Here is a 16423-nt window from a genome sequence, read left to right on the forward strand (position 1 = left end):
CTCAACATCCAGGAAGTGACCCGGGTTAAAAGAGTGAGGTGTCTCCCACTCAGACTCATCAAACAGCACTGATGTCAAACTGCCAGTCACTATTGTGCCCTGCAAAAGTATAATTATACTCTTACTATGCTTAAATTAATGGGTTCTAAACATAAATGTCAATTACAAAACTGCAAATGCTTAAATGGGTCAAATGATGCGATTTCAAATTTTCCTTTCTCTTTGGAGTGTTACAATCTGAAGAAGATCTGTAAAGTTACAAAGACTAAAGTCTAAAATCCAGAGAGATATTCTTTATCAAAGTTAAGACTCTGCCACACCCAACTAAAGCGGCTCATTCAAACACGCACCCACATGTCTACGTCACTATGTAGAAATATTTGTGTATTGCCCTCCAAATATTCACGCAACGAAATAAATGGTTTCAGTAACCGCAGTTAGTGCTGACACAGCCATGTCAGGGAGATGCTGTGTGTATCTAGACGAAAGCAAAAGTGTTTTATTTGAAAGTAAATACATTTAGGAATCTTAAGGATTACTCACAACAGAACAGAAACGCATTTCATGGGTGACCGTTTCGTGAACCTAGGAGAAGGGGTCATTCTGACTTTGGTGCTTCTGAATCAGCTACTGTAAGTATGTTTTGTTATTAGGTTACGTATTCGCTATTGACTGTTCAAATGCAGAGTTTTGGGTGTCGCACGTGTGTGTGTGTGTGTGTGTGTGTGAGAGAGAGAGAGAGAGAGAGAGATGGTCACAGTGGAGTCAGCCGGCTTGACAGTCCTGGTTTGTGTACTGCAAACACATACGAGCTTCATCACTGTGTCTGTCACATCACTCTGTTTTTTTTTAGGGGCTTGAACTGATAGTAAAACTACTAAAGACATTATTTACTATCTTTACATTTATTTTGAGAGATGAAGCTCGCGATTATGGAAAGGGGTGTTACATTTCCAACAAGTGCTTGCAGTGTTCAGCCAATCACAATGCAGTGGGTCAGTTGGCCAATCAATGCATACCGCGCTTGCTGGAAGGAGAACTTTGTAGAAAACGACACATTTGAGAGAGGAGGAGGGCAGAGAAGACTTACATAATTTTTCTAATACTTACATTATTGTGTTTTTTGAACATTAAAGCACATCAATATATTCTGTTACTCCAAATACACAAAATAATGATCTTTAAAAAAGCATCATATGACCCCTTTAAATTGACAATCTTATAGAGCATTAAACATCACTAGGCCAACCTTTGGAATGGAGTATTGTCCTATCTGAGTGTCTTCCACAGTAGCCCGGACTACATTTATTGGAACAATATTTCCAATCCTCTGTATCTCATGAATGACTGCATTGGTGTAGGGCATGTTGTCTTTGTCTGATAAAGATGGCTGCCGTGACCCTCCCACAACACGATCAATCTCCTCCTGAACTTTTGCTGAAGATACAATGTAGAGACAGTCCAAAACAAAACTAAGAGTGTGAGTATATACAACATTTTATGTGCACATGAATGCAGTTTCTCACAGTTAGCTCTCACCCTGAATCTCAGGATATTTTATCATGTAGAGAAGACCCCAGTACAGAGTAGTGGAGGTGGTCTCAGTTCCTGCTACAAACAGATCCAGAGCACAGATGCACAAGTTCTCCACATCAAACCCAGCCTCTGTGTCATCTTTAAGCTAAACGACATGATTGAAATATATTTGAATTCATTAGCCACACATTATAACCAGAGTATTCCATTTACTGACACCTGCCTACAAAAGGGTTTTACTTTTTCCATCTCAGCAAGGAAGCAGTCAATGTAGTCTCGAGGATTTGATGGATCATAATCCACTCTGTGTGCATTCACCTTCTCTCGAACAAAGTCAATCACCATATGCCACAGAGCAAGAATTTTCTTGTGTGGTCCAGGGAGTAGCCGCATGAGCCATGGAAACATGTTATACAGCTAAAAAAGAAGAACAAGAAGAAGCAGCTGAGCAGGGAAAAAGAACAAAGTTAACATGTAAAAATGTTTTTTTTTTTTTTTTACTTGAGCACAGATGCCTCCTTCCAGATACACAGCCTCATTGATGTTCTTCAACAGATTCTGGAAGTCATTGTCACTGTACTCAAATCGATTACCAAACACAAGCACACAGATCACATTTGAGACGGCGTTGTTCAGAAGTAAACGAGGGTCAAATGATCGACCTGGAAAATAAGTTATTAATAACAATGTACTTCTGATTTCCAATGTCATTTTCAGTTGTTTTTGCCAAACAAACCTTAGTAAATACCTTGCTCATTTGAAATAGCCTCATTCAGAAAGCAACATTCAACACTGATGGATGGCTCCAGGCTTTTCTTTCCCAGTCCGAAGTTCCGAAGAGTTGAGAGTGCAAATCTCCTCTGTTGCTTCCACTTATACCCATTGGCACCAACTAAACCTGAACACAAAACAGACCCTCTACTGTTTATTGAAAACTGATCATTAATGGTGAAATGTTAAAGTACCAGTTTAACATTCAGAGTTTAGACTTACCTTTGTCTCCAACTATCTCATAAAATAAAGGTAACACGGGTCGGTCAGCGAGGTTGTCACCCTGTTGTAAATACACTTCCTTCACAAGTTTATATCCATCCAACACAACAATTCTTGGACCAAGAATTCTAAGGCTGAAAATCTTGCCATATTTTTCTGCAAACTGTAAAATATGATTTGTTGTTAGAGCCTGAGCTCCAGAAATTATATAATAAGCATAATAATGTCTATAATCAAGAAATTAACATCTTTATTCTTTATTCAGACGGATTTATTTTACTGCGGTCAAGCCAGCCGCACTTCAGAAAAACACCGTCAAGCCAGCCGCGAGTGAAATTTATATGCGCGTGTATTACTATAATTACGGCAATAGCTGGAACAACAGAGAGGGAACGCGCTTTCAGAGCGCTTTTCATCTATACGTTCAGATTTGATCTATGACGACCTTTTTCGCCCATCTGCTCTAATATTCGTGTAACTTATTGTTTTCCTTGACTGCTCTGTATTACTATAATTTTCAGCCTTTCAAAGCATTACAATTATTAGTAGAAAACGAGATATGGGACATTCATTGATTTAAAAGACACTTTTTTAAGATGAGAAAGAAGCAATTAAAGGTCAGTTCTTAAAGAAGACATCCCATACTATATCCATACCTCACAGAAAACCATTTTACTGGAGCCTTTTAGAGATATAGGATAATATTACACTTTACAAGTCTTTTAAGATCCCATTTCTAACAAGTAGAAAAAAACAATGGTCAGTTCTTATAAGGGACTTCGCATACTATATGCAAACTTCATATCAAACCATTGTACAACAGCATTTTTGAGATATGGGACATTATTACACTTTAAAGGGTTATAAAGATCATATTTCTAATAAATAGAAAAAAACAATGGTCAGTTCTTATCAGGGACGTCCCATACTATATACACAAAAAATCATTTTGCTGCAGCATTTTTGAGATATGGGTCCATATGGTGATTTAGAGGGCTATAAAGACCCCTATAGCGGAGTACAAAACTTTTTATCCACAGGAAGAAGGAGGCGGAAACCGGCCATCAATCAAATAAGGCTTTTAATAACAAAATAAACACAAAACACTGCGACAGCCCTTCACGGACGACTGTCGCTTACAAACAAAAACCAAACACAAACTAAAATCATGGCCTGGCCTGGCCCTCTCTTGTTGTTCACTGTCGTCGCCCCCTCTTTTGTATCCTTCCATCTCCACCGTGGGACGCGAGACCGGTGAGTGGAGCAGGCGTCGCTCATTTCCAGTCACTCCACTGGCCTCATTCCGTTCTCATGGCTCGCGGCCCCGCCCCACTCATCACAACCCTATTTCTAATAAGTAGAAAAAAAACAAAGGTCAGTTCATATAAGGGACATCCCAAACTATATGCAAACCTCATATCAAACCATTTTACTGCAGCATTTTTGAGATATGCGTCCATATCGCGATTTAGAGGGCTATAAAGTCAACATTTCTAATAAGTAGAAAAAAACAAAGGTCAGTTCTTATCAGGGACGTCACATACTATATGCACCCTTCATATGAAACCATTTTACTGCAGCATTTTTGAGATATGGGACAATACAATGATTTAGAGGGCGATAAAGACACCATTTCTAATAAGTAGAAAAAAACAATAGTCAGTTCTTATCAGGGACATCCCATACTATATGCACACTTCATATGAAACCATTTTACTGCAGCATTTTTAATATATGGGACAATACAATGATTTAAAGGGCTATAAAGACACCATTTCTAATAAGTAGAAAAAAACAATAGTCTGTTCCTATAAGGGATTTCCCATACTATATGCACACCTCATATCAAAACCTTTTACTGCAGCATTTTTGAGATATGGGTCCAAATGGTGATTTCGATGGCTATAAAGACACCATTTATAATAAGTAGAAAAAAACAATGGTCAGTTCTTATAAAGCACATGCCATACTATATGCACACCTCATATCAAAGCATTTTACTGCAGCATGTTTGAGATATGGGTCCATATGGCAATTTAGAGGGCTATAAAGACCCCATTTCTAATAAGTAGAAAAAAATAATAGTCAGTTTTCATCAGTGACGTCCCATACTATGAGCACATCTCATATCAAACCATTTTACTGCAGCTTTTTCAAGAAATGGGAAATTATTACACTTTAACGGGCTGTGAAGATCCCATTTCTAATAAGTAGAAAAAAACAATGGTCAGATCTTATAAAGGACATACCATACTATATGCACAAATCATATCAAACCATTTTACTGCAGCATTTTTGAGATATGGGTCCATGTGGCAATTTAGAGGGCTATAAAGACAACATTTCTAATAAGTAGAAAAAAACAATAGTCAGTTCTTATCAGGGTTGTCCCATACTATATGCACCATTCATATGAAACCATTTTACTGCAGCATTTTTAAGATACGAGACATTTTTACATTTTAAAGGGCTGTAAAGATCCCATTTCTAATAAGTAGAAAAAAACAATGGTCTCTTCCTATAAGGGACGTCCAATACTATTTGCACACCTCATATCAAACCATTTTACTGCAGCATTTTTGAGATATGGGTCCAAATGGTGATTTGGAGGGCTATAAAGACATCATTTCTAATAAGTAGAAAAAAACAATGGTCAGTTCTTATAAAGGACATCCCATACTATATGCACACCTCATATTAAACCCTTTTACTGCAGCATTTTTGAGATATGGGACATTATTACACTTTAAAGGGCTATAAAGATCCCATTTCTAATAAGTAGAAAAAAACAATAGTCAGTTCTTATCAGGGACGTCCCATACTATATGCACCCTTCATATGAAACCATTTTACTGCAGCATTTTTAAGATACGGGACATTATTACACTTTAAAGGGCTGTAAAGATCCCGTTTCTAATCAGTAGAAAAAAAACAAAAGTCAGTTCTTATCAGGGACCTCCCACACTATATGCACACCTTATATCAAACCATTTTACTGCAGCATTTTCAAGATATGGGACATTATTACACTTTAAAGGGCTATAAAGATCCCATTTCTAATAAGTAGAAAAAAACAATGGTCAGTTCTTATAAAGGACATGCCATACTATATGCACACCTCATATCAAACCATTTTACTGCAGCATTTTCAAGATATGGGACATTATTACACTTTAAAGGGCTATAAAGTTCCCATTTCTAATAAGTAGAAAAAAACAATGGTCAGTTCTTATAAAGGACATCCCATACTATATGCACACCTCATATCAAACCATTTTACTGCAGCATTTTCAAGATATGGGACATTATTACACTTTAAAGGGCTATAAAGTTCCCATTTCTAATAAGTAGATAAAAACAATGGTCAGTTCTTATAAAGGACATGCCATACTATATGCACACCTCATATCAAACCATTTTACTGCAGCATTTTCAAGATATGGGACATTATTACACTTTAAAGGGCTATAAAGATCCCATTTCTAATAAGTAGAAAAAAACAATGGTCAGTTCTTATAAAGTACATGCCATACTATATGCACACCTCATATCAAACCATTTTACTGCAGCATTTTCGAGATATGGGACATTATTACACTTTGAAGGGCTATAAAGATCCCATTTCTAATAAGTAGAAAAAAACAATAGTCAGTTCTTATCAGGGACGTCCCATACTATATGCACCCTTCATATGAAACCATTTTACTGCAGCATTTTCAAGATATGGGACATTATTATACTTTAAAGGGCTATAAAGATCCCATTTCTAATAAGTAGAAAAAAACAATGGTCAGTTCTTATAAAGGACATGCCATACTATATGCACACCTCATATCAAACCCTTTTACTGCAGCATTTTCAAGATACGGGACATTATTACACTTTAAATGGCTGTAAAGATCCCATTTCTAATAAGTAGAAAAAAACAACAGTCAGTTCTTATCAGGGATGTCCAATACTATATGCACACCTCATATCAAACCATTTTACTGCAGCATTTTCGAGATATGGGACATTATTACACTTTAAAGGACTATAAAGATCCCTTTCTAATAAGTAGAAAAAAACAACAGTCAGTTCTTATCAGGGATGTCCCATACTATATGCACACCTCATATCAAACCATTTTACTGCAGGACTTTTGAGATATGGGACATTATTACACTTTAACGGGCTTTAAAGATCCCATTTCTAATAAGTAGAAAAAAACAATGGTCAGTTCTCATAAGGGACATCCCATACTATATGCACACATAATGGTTTGATATAAAACCCAGTCTACTGCAACATTAATGAGATATGGACCTATATTGTGCTTTAGGGGCCTATAAAGATAAAGGGTATATTCACTTCAGAGGCTCATAGAGAAATGTAATGTTTTCTAAAATCTATGAGTAAATCCATGGAAAACATTTTACTGTATGGTTTTTTTAAGAGCTAGCAAGTATTTCACATATAGAGTTATAAAACATTACATTTATCTATTCCAATAATAATAATAATAATAATAATAAACAATTGTCATAAGGGACATCACCAAATATGTGCAGCCATTATAAAAAAAACATTTCAGTTTACCAATCTGGAACTGCATGCATTCAGAGTCAGTTCTGAGACTCTGCATAACTTTGAGACATGTAGAAATGTCAGCTTATAAAAGTAGAGGAAAATGATGCCCATTTCATGCAAGGCACCTCCTACTTTATTAGCACAGCTAAAATAAAATCTGGGTACTTTGGCAGTTTGGACTTACATGTATTCTAATTCAACAAAATGCTATTTAACTACATAAGTAGGAACACTTACTATTTTTAAAAGGCACATAATAATACTACCTTCGTGCAGAGTTCAGTGTCAATCCTGCTCCAGCAAACCTTTCTGTAACTATGAATTGTTCCTGACTCTTAATTAGATTAGGGTTGGAACTGAACTTTAAGTGAGATTTCCAGAAACAAGACTGGGGATACGCTATGATCCATTCATCCATTGAATGCAAGCTACTCTAAACTTTCACAGAGAAAAGACTCCATATTTGGTGTTTAGAAAGTGTGTGAAGTATAGTGTGACAGACAAGTGTGTGTGACTTCATATTTGCTGAAAGAATAGGGAGTGCCTTGCATGCAAAGGCCATTATTTTTATCTACTGTATGTATTTAACCTGATGTTTATATAAACCTCAAAACTGGGGAAAAAATATCCAGTGTTTATTATATATATAAAGTAGCTCATATTCTATCAGCACAGATAGTCTGAAGTCTGATATATATATATATATATATATATATATATATATATATATATATATATATATATATATATATATATATATATATAATTTATTTAATTTGGATGTATGCAGCAAACTGTCAAAGTACACAGACTTCAGATTATCTGTGCTGATAGAATATGAGCTACTTTTTAAGAAAAGGCCATTATTTCTTTTAAGTATTTGAAAAAAACATTTCTATAGGTTGCAAAAAATGAGGAAATATTAAAATGTATTTGAGTGTTTTGTTCTATATGAATGCATGCTTCTACAAACTGCCACAGTACACAGACTTCACATTAGGTGTGCTTAAAATGTAGGAGGAACTTTAGAAGGAATGGCCTTTTTTAAACTTATTTGAAATAGTTCTCAAAACTGGAGTTTCTGAGGATTTTCTTGATTTTTAACCCCAAATTGCTATTGTAAAATATCTTTATACACCAAATACTTCAGTAAAATAGTTTTATATAAGGTGTGCTTGTGGGATGTCCCATGTACTAACTGATCATTGTATTATTCTACTTATTAGAAATGGGGTCTTTCTAGGCCTCTGAAACAGAATACATTTCAGAAAAACAGAAAAACATCTTTGCAAAATGCTAGAAATGCAGTAAAACTTTTTTATATAAGGTGTGAATATAGTATGGCACCTCCAATATACAAACTAAATATTGTTTTTTTTTTTCAACTTATTAGAAATGGGGGTTCCACTTTATATTGTGTCCCTAATACCTGTGTACTTAGTAATTAAATGTGTATGTAGTATTTAACCACAGTGTAAGTACACATTGGTACATAGTATCTATAGCTCTAATGTTTGTGTAACTACATATTTGTAATAACCCATTGAATGGTATGTGTAAGTACAAATGTGCAACAGGACATTGGTGATAAAATTTATTGGTAAGAAAGTACAAATGTGTAACAGGACTAATAGCAATATTCAATTTATTATGTAATTACCCCTATGTTACACTGCAGTGGCAAGTAAATTAGGCTTTACATATAAAATGTGGTTGGTGTCCACAATGTTGCACTTTAAATGAAGTCGACAGTTCCTGAGGAGTTACCATGTAAGTACACGGGTATTAAAGTGGTGCACCAACTCCTCCCACTTTACAGAAACCTAAACCCACCCATCTCCACCACCTGGATCAAATGGTTCAAATTACTCTTATACATATTGTTGTTACAAAATGTAGATTTACATGTCCTGTTATACATTTGTACTTGCACAAACCATTCTGAGGGTTGTTACAAAAATATTATAGCCATGGATACTATATACCAATGTGTACTTACACTGTGTTATATATTATGTACACATGTAGTTACATTGTATATACACAGGTATTAAGAACACAAGATAATGTGGGAGCGACATGGGATATTTATAGCCCAATAAATCACTATATAGTCCCATATCTGAAAATGCTGCCGTAAAATGGTTTGATATGAGGTGTGCATATAGTATGGGACATCCCTTAAAGGAGCTGACATTTGTTTTTCAACTTATTAGAAATGTGGTCTTTATAGCCCTCCAAATCACCATTTGGACCCATATCTCAAAAATGCTGCAGTAAAATGGTTTGATATGAGGTGTGCATATAGTATGGAAGGTCCCTGATAAGAATTGACTTTTCTTTTTTTCTACTTATTACAAATGAATTCTTTATAGCCCTTTAAAGTGTAATAATGTCCCATATCTCGAAAATGCTGCAGTAAAATGGTTTGATATGAGGTGTGCATATAGTATGGCATGTCCTTTATAAGAACTGACCATTGTTTTTTTTTTCTACTTATTAGAAATGGGATCTTTATAGCCCTTTAAAGTGTAATAATGTCCCATATCTTGAAAATGCTGCAGTAAAATGGTTTGATATGAGGTGTGCATATAGTATGGCATGTCCTTTATAAGAACTGACCATTGATTTTTTCTACTTATTAGAAATGATGTCTTTATAGCCCTCCAAATCACCATTTGGACCCATATCTCAAAAATGCTGCAGTAAAATGACTTGATATGATGTGTGCATATAATATGGGACGTCCCTGATAAGAACTGATTATTGTTTTTTTCTACTTATTAGAAATGGGATCTTTATAGCCCTTTAAAGTGTAATAATGTCCCATATCTCAAAAATGCTGCAGTAAAAGGGTTTGATATGAGGTGTGCATATAGTATGGCATGTCCTTTATAAGAACTGACCATTGTTTTTTTCTACTTATTAGAAATGGGATCTTTATTGCCCTTTAAAGTGTAATAATGTCCCATATCTTGAAAATGCTGCAGTAAAATGGTTTGATATGAGGTGTGCATATAGTATGGCATGTCCTTTATAAGAACTGACCATTGTTTTTTTCTACTTATTAGAAATGGGATCTTTATAGCCCTTTAAAGTGTAATAATGTCCCATATCTTGAAAATGCTGCAGTAAAATGGTTTGATATGAGGTGGGCATATAGTGTGGGAGGTCCCTGATAAGAACTGACTTTTGTTTTTTTCTACTTATTAGAAATGGGATCTTTACAGCCCTTTAAAGTGTAATAATGTCCCGTATCTTAAAAATGCTGCAGTAAAATGGTTTCATATAAAGGGTGCATATAGTATGGGACGTCCCTGATAAGAACTGACTTTAGTTTTTTTCTACTTATTAGAAATGGGATCTTTACAGCCATTTAAAGTGTAATAATGTCCCATATCTCGAAAATGCTGCAGTAAAATGGTTTGATATGAGGTGTGCATATAGTATGGCATGTCCTTTATAAGAACTGACCATTGTTTTTTTCTACTTATTAGAAATGGGATCTTTATAGCCCTTTAAAGTGTAATAATGTCCCATATCTCAAAAATGCTGCAGTAAAAGGGTTTGATATGAGGTGTGCATATAGTATGGCATGTCCTTTATAAGAACTGACCATTGTTTTTTTCTACTTATTAGAAATGGGGTCTTTGTAGTCCTTTAAAGTGAAATAATGTCCCATATCTTGAAAATGCTGCTGTAAAATGGTTTGATATGAGGTGTGCATATAGTATGGCATGTCCTTTATAAGAACTGACCATTGTTTTTTTCTACTTATTAGAAATGGGGTCTTTGTAGCGCTCTAAATCACCATTTGGACCCATATCTCAAAAATGCTGCAGTAAAAGGGTTTGATATGAGGTGTGCATATAGTATGGGACATCCCTTATAGGAACATACCATTATTTTTTTCTACTTATTACAAATGGGATCTTTATAGCCCTTTAAAGTGTAATAATGTCCCATATCTTGAAAATGCTGCAGTAAAATGGTTTGATATGAGGTGTGCATATAGTATGGGACGTCCCTGATAAGAACTGACTATTGTTTTTTTCTACTTATTAGAAATGGTGTCTTTATAGCGCTCTAAATCATTGTATTGTCCCATATCTGAAAAATGCTGCAGTAAAATGGTTTGATATGGGGTGTGCATATAGTATGGCTTGTCCTTTATAAGAACTGACCATTGTTTTTTTCTACTTATTAGAAATGATGTCTTTATAGCCCTCCAAATCACCATTTGGATCCATATCTCAAAAATGCTGCAGTAAAATGGTTTGATATGAGGTGTGCATATAGTATGGGACATCCCTTATAGGAACAGACCATTGTTTTTTTCTAATTATTAGAAATGGGATCTTTACAGCCATTTAAAGTGTAATAATGTCCCATATCTCGAAAATGCTGCTGTAAAATGGTTTGATATGATGTGTGCATATAGTATGAGATGTCCCTGATAAGAATTGACTATTATTTTTTTCTACTTATTACAAATGGGATCTTTATAGTCCTTTAAAGTGAAATAATGTCCCATATCTTGAAAATGCTGCAGTAAAATGGTTTGATATGAGGTGTGCATATAGTATGGTATGTCCTTTATAAGAACTGACCATTGTTTTTTTCTACTTATTAGAAATGGGGTCTTTGTAGCACTCTAAATCACCATTTGGACCCATATCTCAAAAATGCTGCAGTAAAAGGGTTTGATATGAGGTGTGCATATAGTATGGGACATCCCTTATAGGAACATACCATTGTTTTTATCTACTTATTAGAAATGGGATCTTTATAGCCCTTTAAAGTGTAATAATGTCCCATATCTTGAAAATGCTGCAGTAAAATGGTTTGATATGATGTGTGCATATAGTATGGGACGTCCCTGATAAGAACTGACTATTGTTTTTTTCTACTTATTAGAAATGGTGTCTTTATAGCCCTCTAAATCATTGTATTGTCCCATATCTGAAAAATGCTGCAGTAAAATGGTTTGATATGGGGTGTGCATATAGTATGGCATGTCCTTTATAAGAACTGACCATTGTTTTTTTCTACTTATTAGAAATGATGTCTTTATAGCCCTCCAAATCACCATTTGGATCCATATCTCAAAAATGCTGCAGTAAAATGGTTTGATATGAGGTGTGCATATAGTATGGGACATCCCTTATAGGAACAGACCATTGTTTTTTTCTACTTATTACAAATGGGATCTTTACAGCCATTTAAAGTGAAATAATGTCCCATATCTTGAAAATGCTGCAGTAAAATGGTTTGATATGAGGTGTGCATATAGTATGGCATGTCCTTTATAAGAACTGACCATTGTTTTTTTCTACTTATTAGAAATGGGGTCTTTGTAGTCCTTTAAAGTGAAATAATGTCCCATATCTTGAAAATGCTGCAGTAAAATGGTTTTATATGAGGTGTGCATATAGTATGGCATGTCCTTTATAAGAACTGACCATTGTTTTTTTCTACTTATTAGAAATGGGGTCTTTGTAGCACTCTAAATCACCATTTGGACCCATATCTCAAAAATGCTGCAGTAAAAGGGTTTGATATGAGGTGTGCATATAGTATGGGACATCCCTTATAGGAACATACCATTGTTTTTATCTACTTATTAGAAATGGGATCTTTATAGCCCTTTAAAGTGTAATAATGTCCCATATCTCGAAAATGCTGCAGTAAAATGGTTTGATATGAGGTGTGCATATAGTATGGGATGTCCCTGATAAGAACTGACTTTTGTTTTTTTCTACTTATTAGAAATGGGAACTTTACAGCCCTTTAAAGTGTAAAAATGTCTCGCATCTTAAAAATGCTGCAGTAAAATGGTTTCATATGAAGGGTGCATATAGTATGGGACGTCCCTGATAAGAACTGACTATTGTTTTTTTCTACTTATTAGAAATGTTGTCTTTATAGCCCTCTAAATTGCCACATGGACCCATATCTCAAAAATGCTGCAGTAAAATGGTTTGATATGATTTGTGCATATAGTATGGTATGTCCTTTATAAGATCTGACCATTGTTTTTTTCTACTTATTAGAAATGGGATCTTCACAGCCCGTTAAAGTGTAATAATTTCCCATTTCTGGAAAAAGCTGAAGTAAAATGCTTTGATATGAGGTGTGCATATAGTATGGCATGTGCTTTATAAGAACTGACCATTGTTTTTTTCTACTTATTAGAAATGGGATCTTCACAGCCCGTTAAAGTGTAATAATGTCCCATATCTCGAAAATGCTGCAGTAAAATGGTTTGATATGAGGTGTGCATATAGTATGGGACATCCCTTATAGGAACAGACTATTGTTTTTTTCTACTTATTTGAAATGGTGTCTTTATCGCCCTCTAAATCATTGTATTGTCCCATATCTCAAAAATGCTGCAGTAAAATGGTTTCATATGAAGGGTGCATATAGTATGTGACGTCCCTGACATCCCTTATAGGAACTGACATTTGTTTTTTTCTACTTATTAGAAATGTTGACTTTATAGCCCTCTAAATCGCGATATGGATGCATATCTCAAAAATGCTGCAGTAAAATGGTTTGATAAGAGGTTTGCATATAGTATGGGATGTCCCTTATATGAACTGACCTTTGTTTTTTTTCTACTTATTAGAAATAGGGTTGTGATGAGTGGGGCGGGGTCGCGAGCCATGAGAACGGAATGAGGCCAGTGGAGTGACTGGAAATGAGCGACGCCTGCTCCACTCACCGGTCTCGCGTCCCGCGGTGGAGATGGAAGGATACAAAAGAGGGGGCGACGACAGTGAACAACGAGAGAGGGCCAGGCCAGGCCATGATTTTAGTTTGTGTTTGGTTTTTGTTTGTAAGCGACAGTCGTCCGTGAAGGGCTGTCGCAGTGTTTTGTGTTTATTTTGTTATTAAAAGCCTTATTTGATTGATGGCCAGTTTCCACCTCCTTCTTCTTGTGGATAAAAAGTTTTGTACTCCGCTATAGGGGTCTTTATAGCCCTCTTAATCGCCATATGGACCCATATCTCAAAAATGCTGCAGCAAAATGATTTTTTGTGTATATAGTATGGGACGTCCCTGATAAGAACTGACCATTGTTTTTTTCTATTTATTAGAAATATGATCTTTATAACCCTTTAAAGTGTAATAATGTCCCATATCTCAAAAATGCTGTTGTACAATGGTTTGATATGAGGTGTGCATATGGTATGGGACGTCCCTTATAAGATCCAACTATTGTTTTTTCTACTTATTAGACATTGGATCTTTTATGGCCCTTTAAAGTGTACTAATGTCCAATATCTCCAAAATGCTGCAGTAGAATGGTTTGATATGATGTTTGCATATAGTATGCGATGTCCCTTATAAGAACTGACCATTGTTTTTTTTTTCTACTTCTTAGAAATGGGATCTTAAAAGACTTGTAAAGTGTAATATTATCCTATATCTCTAAAAGGCTCCATTAAAATGGTTTTATGTGAGGTATGGATATAGTATGGGATGTCTTTAAGAACTGACCTTTAATTGCTTCTTTCTCATCATAAAAAAGTGTCTCCTAAATCAATGAATGTCCCATATCTCGTTTTCTACTAATAAGTGTAATGCTTTGAAAGGCTGAAAATTATAGTAATACAGAGCAGTCAAGGAAAACAATAAGTTACACGAATATTAGAGCAGATGGGCAAAAAAGGTCGTCATAGATCAAATCTGAACGTATAGATGAAAAGCGCTCTGAAAGCGCGTTCCCTCTCTGTTGTTCCAGCTATTGCCGTAATTATAGTAATACACGCGCATATAAATTTCACTCGCGGCTGGCTTGACGGTGTTTTTCTGAAGTGCGGCTGGCTTGACCGCAGTTTAATTTTACACGTGTAAGATATTATTGTATTACGATGGCAGTATGTCCCCCAGAGCTACCGACCTATATTTCAAACCCGAGTTACACGTCCTAACTAAAACATCGTTTTACAATGTGGATATAAAAATGAAAATAAGTTTCTTTTCGGTGTCGTAGTTAAATACAAAGCGACATTTTCGACGAGATTAACGCCGTTTGCATTCACTCACCACTACTTTGCATTTTCAGATTTATTTGATTTAGCTATAACTGTAATTTTATTTACCTCTGAGAACTGAAGATGAATCCTAGTATTGTCGATGTGATGAAGGTCTCCTATAATCGGCAAAGACCATGGTCCAGGAGGAAAGTTCTTCGGCGATTTGTTTCTAAAATAATCACTCAGCAATAAAAACACACACGAAAATATCAAAATACTCTTTATATCGATCCACGCGTAAAGGTGCAACTGGTCCATGACTGAGACTGACACGTCTGGGATTTCTTGGGTCACTTAGGTTAGCGCATATAAAGTGCGAACAGCCCGGAAGCTCGAAGTGGGCAGGGTCTGGGTTTGTTAATATGGGGACACGTTGGTTACGTAACTTAGCCTACATCTTTTCATAGAGCAATGTATTTGTCTAAATAAAATATTTATTAAAAGAAACAAAATAATCTATAGGCCTATACTGTATATATACACACTTTAAATAATTGATCCATTCTTTTAGAGTATCATTAGTTTAGATAGGAAGGAGAAGCTAAGAGAGGCAGTAAATTGTAAACTGATGCCACAAACCATTATGATGTCTACTATTCTAAAGTGCTTTATGAAACTAACACAAACCATTCAGAAGTGTGCTTGATATAATGCAATGTAATGTATGTCTGCAACGTAATTAAGTCTAGATGCATTTAACAAAGTTTGTACTTATGTCAAAATTTTACAAAACATTCAGGCATCTTCAGAAGAAAGGTATGCATGCATATATTAATGTATATTTTAGTGATGTCAGACAATTAATCGTGATTAATCACATCCAATGTTTGTATACTAATATATAGCATACATAATGAATATACACAGTACTCATACATATTATAGAAACAAAAAAGCCAGATGTGCCACATAGTACAGACATAATGTAGGAAAAACATAACAGACTGGTAAATACGTTTAATGGACCTATATTTAATTCAATAAATTCATCTTATTATTTAGGAGTTTTGTGTTACAATTACAGTTGCTCAACTAATCTGCCAGTCAAAACTAGGGTTGCCACCTTCAGAAAGCAAAAATAAGGGATACCTATTCAATAATCCTAACCCCTAACCTAACCCTGAACATCCTACAAAGTATATCATATCCTATATATTATCATTTAAATCTCCTTTCCAGTATTTCAGAAATACATATGTAGGGTGAAATTGGGTAATGTGGAACACTGGGTAATCTGGGACATCTAAACTCTAGTGTGTTTATTTCCTGTTCTAACAAAA

General features: G+C 35.2%; 1 protein-coding gene and 1 long non-coding RNA gene across 2 annotated transcripts in view; both read right to left on the minus strand.

Annotated features, from left to right (window-relative positions):
• LOC127944356 (cytochrome P450 2J4-like) overlaps positions 1-15479 on the minus strand; it is a 19737-nt gene extending 4258 nt beyond the window's left edge. Inside the window, exons 1-8 of the mRNA XM_052540232.1 lie at positions 15210-15479; positions 2530-2692; positions 2285-2434; positions 2038-2198; positions 1777-1953; positions 1540-1681; positions 1250-1437; positions 7-99 (exon numbers count right to left, since the gene is read on the minus strand). Coding sequence (XP_052396192.1) covers positions 7-99; positions 1250-1437; positions 1540-1681; positions 1777-1953; positions 2038-2198; positions 2285-2434; positions 2530-2692; positions 15210-15401 — 1266 coding nt within the window. The 5' untranslated portion in view covers positions 15402-15479. The remainder of the gene's footprint in view (positions 1-6; positions 100-1249; positions 1438-1539; positions 1682-1776; positions 1954-2037; positions 2199-2284; positions 2435-2529; positions 2693-15209) is intronic.
• On the minus strand, positions 3594-7731 carry LOC127944765 (uncharacterized). Its single transcript, XR_008150429.1, has 2 exons — positions 7365-7731; positions 3594-3879 (listed from the first exon to the last, which is right to left on the minus strand). It is a non-coding gene; the product is annotated as an uncharacterized LOC127944765 (long non-coding RNA).
• Positions 15480-16423: the final 944 nt, after the last annotated feature.

Source organism: Carassius gibelio, chromosome A23 (genome assembly GCF_023724105.1).
Source record: "Carassius gibelio isolate Cgi1373 ecotype wild population from Czech Republic chromosome A23, carGib1.2-hapl.c, whole genome shotgun sequence".
In the NCBI taxonomy this organism is placed as follows: Eukaryota; Metazoa; Chordata; class Actinopteri; order Cypriniformes; family Cyprinidae; genus Carassius; species Carassius gibelio.